At 33.5% G+C, this 10781-nt stretch overlaps 1 protein-coding gene across 4 annotated transcripts; it reads left to right on the top strand.

Annotated features, from left to right (window-relative positions):
- The first annotated feature begins 1701 nt into the window (after positions 1 to 1701).
- On the top strand, positions 1702 to 10566 carry LOC113055496 (EF-hand and coiled-coil domain-containing protein 1). 4 transcript variants are annotated; one of them, XM_026221856.1, is made up of 9 exons: positions 1702 to 1859; positions 1963 to 2532; positions 3600 to 4155; positions 5904 to 6010; positions 6809 to 6944; positions 7032 to 7149; positions 7237 to 7335; positions 8818 to 8887; positions 8970 to 10565. In XM_026221856.1, exons 2-9 carry the CDS (start codon positions 1965 to 1967, stop codon positions 9122 to 9124), a joined length of 1809 nt encoding a protein of 602 aa, XP_026077641.1. In that variant the 5' UTR covers positions 1702 to 1859; positions 1963 to 1964; the 3' UTR covers positions 9125 to 10565. The 4 variants fall into 4 exon arrangements, with proteins under 4 accessions (XP_026077641.1, XP_026077640.1, XP_026077639.1 ...); XM_026221855.1 differs by lacking the exon at positions 1702 to 1859 and having other exon boundaries at positions 1867 to 2532; positions 6812 to 6944; positions 8970 to 10566; XM_026221854.1 differs by lacking the exon at positions 1702 to 1859 and having other exon boundaries at positions 1867 to 2532.
- Positions 10567 to 10781: the final 215 nt, after the last annotated feature.

Raw genomic sequence — 10781 nt, forward strand, 5'->3', positions numbered from 1 at the left:
TACTCATATGTAATAAAGCTAACATATAAAAACCTTAAACCTTAACATTTGCATCTCAACAAATGGGCAACACACTAAAATAAACAATATTATAATATTAAAATATACTATATATATATATATATATATATATATATATATATATATATATATATATATATATATATATATATATATATATATATACATACATACATACATACATACATATATATATATATATATATATACATATATATATATATATATATATATATATATATATATATATATATATATATATATATATATATATATATATATATATATGTATGTGGTTATAAAATTAGTAGTTTAATTACAGATAATGAAAAATGTATGCTCCTAATCATATATTTTTAATAGACAGCAGATAATTATCTTTAGTACTTATTTTATAAAACTATAAAAACTATGTTTGACAATGCATAAAAAACTCTTTAAAACAAACTTAGCAATTATAAAAGTCATTAAAAAGTCAAATATGAAAGTCAATGAATAGTGGATAAATAATGTACGCTATATTATGTTTTTTTATGGTGTTTGATAAGCCAAATTCCTTAAAACACCTTAGCAGTCACATAACATGCAAAAACAATTTACTGTTATGTTTTTAAAAAATGATACTAAAACGGTGTAATTTATGAGCAAAAAGTGTTTTCTGAGATTAATGGACCCTGGATGAACACGAACATGTCTGTGATCCATGATTGACAAAATTATGTCTGCTTTTCTGTGCAATAGGTCACGTCTGTGGAGTCTTGACTTGTCCCATCAAGACCTGACAAAAACCAGCAAACGGATGATAGCATGATATCTGACATCTATGGACAATCTGGCACTCCACGAAGAGATGCAACACGATTTAAGACATAACAACAAATGTAGGACAAAGATTGACTGCTGATTCACCTTCCAGAAAATGCAAAAAACACCTAAACAATGATGGTCTACTTCACCTCAGTGCTTACGCTCACCTTTCAACAAGAGCACTTTTCTCTGAGTCACCGAAAAAAAGAAAGATTTGGTGGGTAAATACAACATGACACGTGACAGCATGAGCTATCAGGTGTATTTGTGGGAGTATTTCCTGTGGGATGACAGTATTTGTCATGAACTAAGATGATAGTCTATTAAGGTGAGGACAGTTATTTCCGGAGTGGTATCTGAGAGACACTAACACAGGACGTTTGTATCGTATGTCTGCTAGGGTCTTTTTTTTTCGTTACATAAATAAGTATTTAGGGTCATAGATAAACTGATATGTAGCAGAACCAGACACATTCACAAATTAAATGTTGGTTATTTTTATTTATAGACTATTAGATACTGCATATATACAGTATATATGATTTTTATATATATGTTTTTGCTATGAAAATAATTTCTCAGGGCTACATCTGCATGGGTGTTACCTGCTTCATTTTAGTCTCTTGTAAGTCAGTGAGTCATGCTTGAAAACTCCTCAAAGTGATCTGTAAACTTAGATAAAAGCTTCCATTTAAAAGAGTCCACATTACCTGTATGAAGTGTCTTTAAGCTCCAGACAAGATCACTTTCTTGGTCGAGGTCCAAAAATCCTCAGCCTGAAGTGAGCAGTGATTGGACAGATCTGAAAGCTTTCACGTGCCCTGGGAAACACACACACACACACACACACACCTCTGTCAACCCAAAGGGTGGAGTGTGTCTTTTGAAGACGCACACAACCACAATCCCCGAAGGAATAGGTTGACGAAAGGATTTGAAGTCAGCAATGCAGTTTAAATTAAGTTAATATTAGGCTAAATGTTAAATTGACACTGTCATGTAAAGTAATTACCTTTTTACACTCCTATCGGGTAAGTTTCCAGTAATTTAGAGCACATGTTTCAATTGCTCAATAATGTAAGTTGTTTTTAGAAAGAAATGTAAAAGATTGCAGTGTTTTGTGGATGTCTTCAGTCATGCAGGTCTCGCGGATCCGCGCTGCGCGTAAAAGCGAGTGGCTCAAATGCGCGCTCGCGCACCACTTCAGCCCAGAATCAGATCCCTGCGTGGAAAACGAGATCGTGGTTTTGGCCACCGGTGTGGACCAGTACCTCCAGGAGGTGTTTCATCACCTCGCCTTTTCCAACGGCGATCTCGTTTCGAATGAGGACTTTAGGGGTCTGTGTTTGATTTTGGGATTCCCCGCGAGCGCGGAGACTGAGAACGTCACCTCAGAGCACCGGGACATTTGCGATGGACTTCCTCGTCTGCTTAACTTTAAAGAATTCCACGCACGACTATGTGGATTTTTCTCGCTAAAAGCGCAGAAAGGGCAGAAGGGAGTTCGACTTCCGGTCAGTGAGGAGACCGAGCACATCGAGCGCGAGATCAGACTCCGGTGTCCCCGCGTCCGGAGGAGAAAGTGCGTCAGTTTTGATCTGTCTGCAGACCAACAGGTCCGGAAGGGGTCAATGAGGAGTCCAGCATCATCTCAGAGTCCGGATCATCTGCAGAGTTCTGCTGCGGAAGCCAAGAGAAACACAGGTAAGAGATTCATACACACCTGAGCTGCCAGGACAGCTGGAATGATTGAATACCTGTATTTTTCAATTCAAAAACTCGAGCCTCAGGGGAATTTTTGTTTAGCTTTTAATGATTAACAATGAATATTTAACGGAGATTTGTGAGTGTTTGACTGTGCCATAAAAAAAATGCATTTTCTTAGTGATAATAATCCAAATAAACTTGACTGATTTATTTACTGATCATATTTCATACAAAATTAAATCTTTTTTTTTTTTTTTTTTAAACATGAATTTATAATTGAATTTATTTATATAACATGAATTTATGAATTTATAGAAATATACTAAGATTTAGTATATATATTAGTGTGTGTGTGTGTAATATTTATTTATTTGTTTAATAAATTAGCCAAAATTAAATAATAATGGTAAAATAAAAATAAATATCCATAATTAAAAGCAAATGTTATTTTAATTCAAATGATTTTACTTATCTCATAGATTCAAGAATTTGTATTCGTCACATACACAAACATAAAATATATGTTAACATATTTCATAACATAAAATATCCGAATTACATTATTATTACATTATAATAATAAAAAAGACCAATTATCATATTTATTAAAATAATGTTAACACTTTACAACAAGTTTCCATTTGTTAGCTATATTTAATGCAACAACTAACATTAATGATCAATACTTGCTACAGTAATTATTAGTATACCAGATTTATTTAGTTTGTTAAGGTTAGTTAATAAAAAACTGTTCTTTGTTAGTCCATGTTAGCTCAGGTCCATTAAATAATATGAACACACAACTTTTGATTTGAATCATGTAACTTTAATTAACTAAGACATTTTTGAGTGTTAGTTTATGTTAACTAATGTAATTAAATAATGTTAGCAAATTGAACCTTATTGTAACTGTTACCAAAATATTCTGAAATAATTAATTAATATATAATTGTATTATGATAATAATATTATATTTATAATTTATTTATATTACACAGTTTTTATTAAAATAGTTGATTAATAAAACATTTATATATTTTTATTCACTAATTTAAAAGCAAAAGGCTGTTTTTTGTTGTGTTTAGGCATTACTGTGGCAGTGGATATTAACTTTCAGAGAAGATGGCAGGATCAGCTAGAGCTGGAGAACGCCAGTCTGAGGGAGCTGGTGGAGGATCTGCGTTCAGCCCTCCAGAGCAGCGACGCGCGGTGTTTGGCACTGGAGGTCGCGTTACGCCGAAGAGACATGCCGTCCCAAAATACTGCTGAAACCCAAAACTGCAAAACAAAAACACAGCAATCCAAACACATGGAATGGGACTCCAGAAGAAGCACTAAAGACCTTCTACGAGAGCTGGAACTGATCCGTGCTTCACGTGATGGACAGCTGGAGGAAGCCATGAGGTTTAACCAGAGGTTAGAGGAAGAGCTGATGGCAGCTTATGGAGAGATTAGCAGGATGCAGGAGCTGCTGGACAGCGTCCGGACTGAAAACACACGGATTAAGAAGAGGACTGAAGAGGTCAGAGAGTCACTGGCTGCAGGGCTGCAGGGGGTGAGGGCCTTACAAGAGCAGGCTCAACGAGCTCAGAGTCTGGAGAGCCAGCTGGAGATGTTCAGGTAGATTTCTTGGATTTATCTAATGCTACAATTTCAGTCACACACATGCATGACTACACTACTGTTAATAAAGAGCTTTGGGGGCAGTTATTTTTTTATTGTTATTTTTATATAATAAATTAATATTTATCAAGGATGCATTAAATCAATCAAAAGTGTCAGTACAGACATTTAGGTTTCAAATGATTTTCAAATAATGAAATAACGAAGGGCTTTCTATTCACAACAGATTCTTGAAGATAAATAGTTCATGCAAAATATTGTTTTCAACATCGATAATAATAAGAAACACTTCTTGAGCAGCAAATTAGAATGATTTCTGAAGGATCATGTGACACTGAAGAAATTTGAAAATTCAGCTTTGCATCAAAGGAATAAATTAGAATTGAAAACATATTCAAATGTAAAACAGTTGTTTTAAATTGTAATAATATTTCACAGTATTACTGTATTTATCATCAAATAAATGCAGCCTAACAGACGAGACTTCAATGTTCAAAAACATACAAAATCTTACCAACCCCAAACTTTTGACCAGTGTTTAACTGTTTTTGTCCATAAAATAAAAGTCAGCGGGGTTTTCAAAACAACACTAAAACACATTTATTTTCATTGTATGGAAAGAATAAAAAACGAAGACTTCTGTGCTCAACAAGGAAGAAATGTTTTTTTTTTTTATTAAGAAGATTTGACATATGGTTTAATTGGTTGTCGCCTTTTAAATCTGGAATTGCAAATGAAGTGAAATTAATTACATTTATCAAAATAATACAAGAACCATTTCACTTCAGGATCTAGTCATCCATGTATAGGGCCTAGATACATCGAGAAGAGAAGACATATTCAACACAAAATCTCGCATAACTGCACGATTATGACCTGCACTGATGTTTCAGTTTGTGTTAGTGAATCAAGAAGCAGCGGTTGACATGAGCAGAGTTGCAGGGCATGCTTTATTTTTCCTTGACGGATAGTAATGACCTGCTTTAATAACACAGGACGGCACAGTTTCCTGCAAACAGTTATTAGTCATTTGCTTTCAAGTATGAGTATTAAAGCAAATCATACAAATCCCTATTACAGCATCTAACTCTAGATGTCTTATTATTATATCCTGTGAGGAAGGATGTAAGGTCCAGACTCGTCTTTATTATGCAGGTATGCTGCCTGGACCATCAGACATCAAAGACGCATCTACAGTATATACAGATATACAGTGTAACAGGAAATGTGTAATTTCAGCGCCACTAGCATCACCAAACCAATTTTTACACAGGTTTCTGGAACACTGCTCTAACTGCAGTTCAGTAAGCATTAGAGATTACACAAACTAAAAACTGTATTAAGTTTAAGTATAATGAACTTATAAATGGCCAAATGCCAGTGCTGTAAAACTTTAGCTCACATTAACCTTGCAATCAATCAAGTGCAGCTTTCAGTAGACTCTTAGCAGATTAATATCTGTGTTAATATTGCATTATTTACATGACAGAGCGGTGATGTAATGCTCATTCCTCACCTGGAAAATCAGGTCCAAACCTGCCAAGTTCCTCTCTCAGAAGATCCACACGCTCTGCAGGGACAATAATCAACTTGTTACTGTAATGCATCAGCAGCATAAGAAATGCAGCGTGCAGAACTATCTCTTTAAGTTATGTGACATTAAACATTTTGATTCCAAACATCTTGACTCACCTGCACAGAAGGTTATGTATTCATATTTACAGTGCTTTATGACTTATTCTTAGGGCCCAGTGCACCTGTGTAAAGCTAAATATGAACAAAACCGAAATACTAGCTGAACCATGTGGTCCTGGATTCCCCTCCCCAACCAGTCATGATGATGGCAGAAGAGGTAAGCCATCAAAAACACCATAAACAAATCAATTTCTCATTCAGACTGTAAGAAATCACAATAGGATGTGATCTAAATGGAACACTAGCATACTGCAGACTGCAAAGGATGTGCACTTTTTCTTTAAAAAAATGCATCATGCATTAAAAATTATTAAACAGTATCATGCCTAATTTTTGTCATGTGAACTCATCTAATTGCATGTTTAATTTTACAAGTGCTGTGCAGAAATAAACGCAGAAATAAACATACATTTTTTTTATTAATAATAATAGTAAACTAAAACATTAACAAAATTATTCATATTGGAACCTAATTTTAAAGATGTAAATAAATAACGTCATCTAAAATAAACATTTGCATGATTTTACATTGCTAGAAACCAACAATATTTACAATATATTGCTTACATTTTTTTAAACAAATAAATATAATATTAATAATAAATATAAAAAATGTAATCATTTAAATAATAAATTAGTAACTACATTTTATATTTATTTGAGATCTTTCCAATTATACATTTATTCACTTTGAAAGTAGTTTCACAATATAATTTACATTATATTTTATAAAATCTAATAAATACATTTCAGTGCTATAAGTTCATTCGTCACAGTAGAAGTGGGCGATCAAGCCAATGATACAGCTTTCCTAGCAGTTTGCCCTGCTGTGTACTTCACATTTTGGCAAATCAAAGTATCCCACAAATTTTGTGTAAAGTATACATACTGGAAAAATAGTTGCATGCATGCAGGACATTAAGGGCAGTAGTGGTCATGTGACATCTCTGTGCAGAAGAAGACCTGCAGAGGTCAGTAGAGGGTTGTGCAGCATCCGACGAGGAAGAGGAGGAGAGGGGCATGGATGAAGGACAATGCTGCCACCTGCAGGTGAAACAGCTCATCAACAGATTACACTGCTGTGCCAAAGGGTGAATAAAACTTAAATATAAAAAACATGCTTTTCTGCATTTTGACCACAACACAGGTATGCATTAATTTGACTTGTTCTTTTCCAGGTGTCAGAAAGCTGCTATCTGTAACTGGCTTGTTTCTCAGAGCTCCGCTCACAGCAAAGAACCTAAAGCACGTGTGTGGATTCCTCAAGCAGATGAGAGGAGAAATGAAGCAGGAAATGTGAGCGTTAAAGAAGAAACTATAATAATGGATAATCATACACCACATCATGTCTAATGAACACCTGCCTTCTGTCATATCCTGCAGATGAAGCAGAAAGAGGTAGAGAGTTTGAAAGTTTATCCTTCACCGCTGGAGGAGAGACTGACTGACACGCTCACATTACTGCTGCAGATCCCACATAAAGTGAGAATTCAATTCAAAACTAGATTTTCACTCTTTCTGTGTAAAAACTGTCAAAGATATATGATATGATATGATATGATATGATATGATATGATATGATATGATATGATATGATATATGGCTTGGGTCCCTCTTTTATCATTCATCATTTCATAAAAAATAAAAAATAAATAAAAAATAAATCTAAATTATGTATTAAGTCACACATACACACACGTTTTAAAGTCATTAATTTATTTTGAAAAATTTATTCATAAATATTTTGTATTTTATATTTGATCAGATTTAAATGTTTTAACTATATAAAATTAATCATTTACATTTTATATTTATATTAAATTATTTACTTAAACTGTATTAAAATGTAAAATAAAATTACTTATGGTTTAAGTCATAAAGAAAGCATTTATTTTTTAATGCAGGGATTTATCTGAAACCCTTTGACCAAAAAAATGTATCCACTGAGATTTTCAGTAAATATTTCAATAAGTTCACATATAATAATAATAATAATGAACACACTTGCTTCCTGACAGTTCTCTGATGTTGGTTAATGGTAACCTAACATGCAAATAAAACATTTCCTTCTTTTCATTTTATTATTTATCTAATTAACTTTTTTTAATCATTAAATTATTTTAAATATATTTAATGAATTATTGGCTTTTCATCAACTCACAAAACCACTGCAGCTTGCCTGCCATCTCCAATTTGGAAAATCCTTGATTTAATGCATTGAGGAGAATCTACTGAAGCTACTTCTTGTGCTCAGCTGAAGGCCTTAAGTCTTTTGAAAGAAATACAATATTAACATATGAACATAAATATATATTATTAACATAGTTTGTAAAATGCAAATAGTTCAGTATACACAGGAACTATCACTTGGATGTAATACTCATCAGCAAACATCACTGTTTTCTGAGCCTTATAATATTCAAAATATGTGTATGCTATACAATATATACTGCCTGCAATTTCTTTTACAAACATTTTTACACAATATACAACATTTCAAACAGTAGAATGCAATGCTGATATCACATGCCCTAACTAAGTTCACATATCATTTTATGGTTAATTAACACTTGTAATCCAGTTTGTGTCTCAGCTTTTCACAGTCAAGAAAGAGGTTTAAAGACATTATAATGACCTGGTTAATATGACTTCCTGTTTATTCATCACTCTGGAAATGTATGATCAAATCATGTGCATAATTGCATTGCGGGATATAATGTTGCAAAGTGTGTGCTTTGGTTGTTTACTGCTCATTTTGGCAAATTTAGTGCACTTTATTCTATGCCTACAGAACTATTGACCATATGCATACTATATAGTGCAGAAATAGTATAGTAGTGTGTTTTTCTGAATAGCCTGTGCTAAACGGCACTGCAAAAGCCCACACTGCCACCTAGTGATTATTATCTGTAATGCACTTGTCAATCTAAAAACCTCTAACCTGTGTGTTCTAACCCTTGATAGAGAGTCTCTCGCAGGATCTTGGGGAAAATATTAGTCAACACACTAGATCTGTGTACTAGAAAAAGCCACGGTAAGCTCCGCTTTTCTGTGTTTTACTCACATTGTTTTCTTTCATGCAAAACTGCTGGATAACCTCCTGTCTGGTCCTTCAGACTGCACTCCGGTAGTTCAGGTGGTGGACACACTGTGTGGGCAGCTCCTCTCCAGTGACCTCTTGGATGGAGGAGAGGAGGTCAGCGTTGGGTCACGACCTTCTGTGACCTCAGGTCACCAGAACACGTCCAAACCCCTTCTGATGTCCTGTTGAGAGCTCACTGATGCCCCACTTAAGACGCTTTCCATCAGCATACAAATTGTCATTTTAAAGGCACAAGTGATTACCAAAGTTGTTGTAATAAAAATTAGCGAACAAATATTTTTCATTAATTTATAAGAAATAAATGAGCACTAGTAAAACAATACCACATTTGGTGCCTGACCAGCTTTCTTAATTTAAAATAAATCCCATTCTGGGTTACTTAATTATTTTTATGTTTATTTTTAATTATTTCTAATTATTGCAAAAAAAATATTAAAGACACCACAACTCAGGGTTTTAAAGCAACTGTATGTAAACTTTTTTTTTTATTAAGTGATGGATGCTTTTGAAACACTGCTTTGAATGCGTTGTGAATCATTTGTTTGAACCCATAATTTTGAGCGAATGTCAAACTGCCCAAGTCACGTAACGTCAGTAAACAATGATTCGGATGACATTTACATTTATTCATTTAGCAGACACTTTTATTCTAAGCAACTTTACAAACACCCCCCACAGATGAACCATTATCTAGTTTTTACCTGATCTCAGCTCAGTTTTACACATTTGTATTATTTATTATTTTTTATATAAAAACATGTATAAAACATGTATAGTGTTCCTGTGGCTTGGTGGTAGAGCATTGTGTTAGCAGTGCAAAAGGTTGTGGGTTCAATTCCAAGGGAACATGCATACTGATAAAAAAATGTTTAGCCTGAATGTACTGTAAGTTGCTTTGGATAAAAGCATCTGCCAAATGCATAAATGCAGATGCATAATTAAAAGGAACAGTGGTAGTAGTTTACAGACTATTATTGGGCTGTTTAGACAAGCCCTCCATAAAACAAACAAAACAAGCCCTGAATTGATAAAAGAACACATATTATATAAGAAACTTAATGTTTAATATTCAGCAATGTATTTGCAACGAGTTTGTAAAAGCCTGGGTTTATGCTGCATTTACACGTTCTGACCAGCAGGCGTCACCAGTGTGGCGTCTTGAACACTTCGAAACAGTGAATCATTTTTGCAAAGCAATTGATTCAGATGATTCAAAAGTTCGAAAAGGCATGTTTCTCCCATCACATATAAGTATGTAGTATGTAAGTTTGGTGAACAGGTATGAAATTAGGTGAAAATGGTGGACTGATTTAAGACAGCAACAAAGTACAACTGAAGACTTTACATGTACCAGACTTTTAAATAACTGATTTTCCTTGAAAAGGACTTTAATACAGCTATCCACTGTAATTATGACAGTTAATTCCACTCACTTCACTGTAGGGGCTCATAAGTCACAATAAAATGAACAAAGTTATGTACAGTTGCTTGTATTTACATGTTCCAAATTGTGGTAAGAAATGTCAAAAGTCATATATAATAAATAATCTTTTCTTACAATAGTTAGTTTGACCTCTTGAGGTGGACAAACATCACTTTCTCACAAAATCACTTTCTACAAAACAAATAATTTAATTTAAATATCATTTTTAACAATTAAATTTATGCTATAAAATACCTGTATATTTAAAATAGAAAGCATTAAAAAAAATTGTGCATGTTCATGTATATCTGCTAATGTATTTTTTTTATTTTTTATTTTTTTTTTTACATTTGATACATTAAGCTGTTTATGCCCATTTAGTATCATACAGGGGAAAAAAAA

The sequence above is a fragment of the Carassius auratus genome, chromosome 36 (genome assembly GCF_003368295.1).
Source record: "Carassius auratus strain Wakin chromosome 36, ASM336829v1, whole genome shotgun sequence".
Lineage (NCBI taxonomy): Eukaryota > Metazoa > Chordata > Actinopteri > Cypriniformes > Cyprinidae > Carassius > Carassius auratus.

Coding starts and splice junctions, on each gene's coding strand:
- LOC113055496 (XM_026221854.1), top strand. CDS start 1,953: ATGTCTTCAGTCATGCAGGTCTCGCGGATCCGCGCTGCGCGTAAAAGC. Junction 2,533..3,599: donor GGAAGCCAAGAGAAACACAG/GTAAGAGATTCA, acceptor TAAAAGCAAAAG/GCTGTTTTTTGTTGTGTTTA. Junction 6,011..6,808: donor TCATGATGATGGCAGAAGAG/GTAAGCCATCAA, acceptor ATCTCTGTGCAG/AAGAAGACCTGCAGAGGTCA.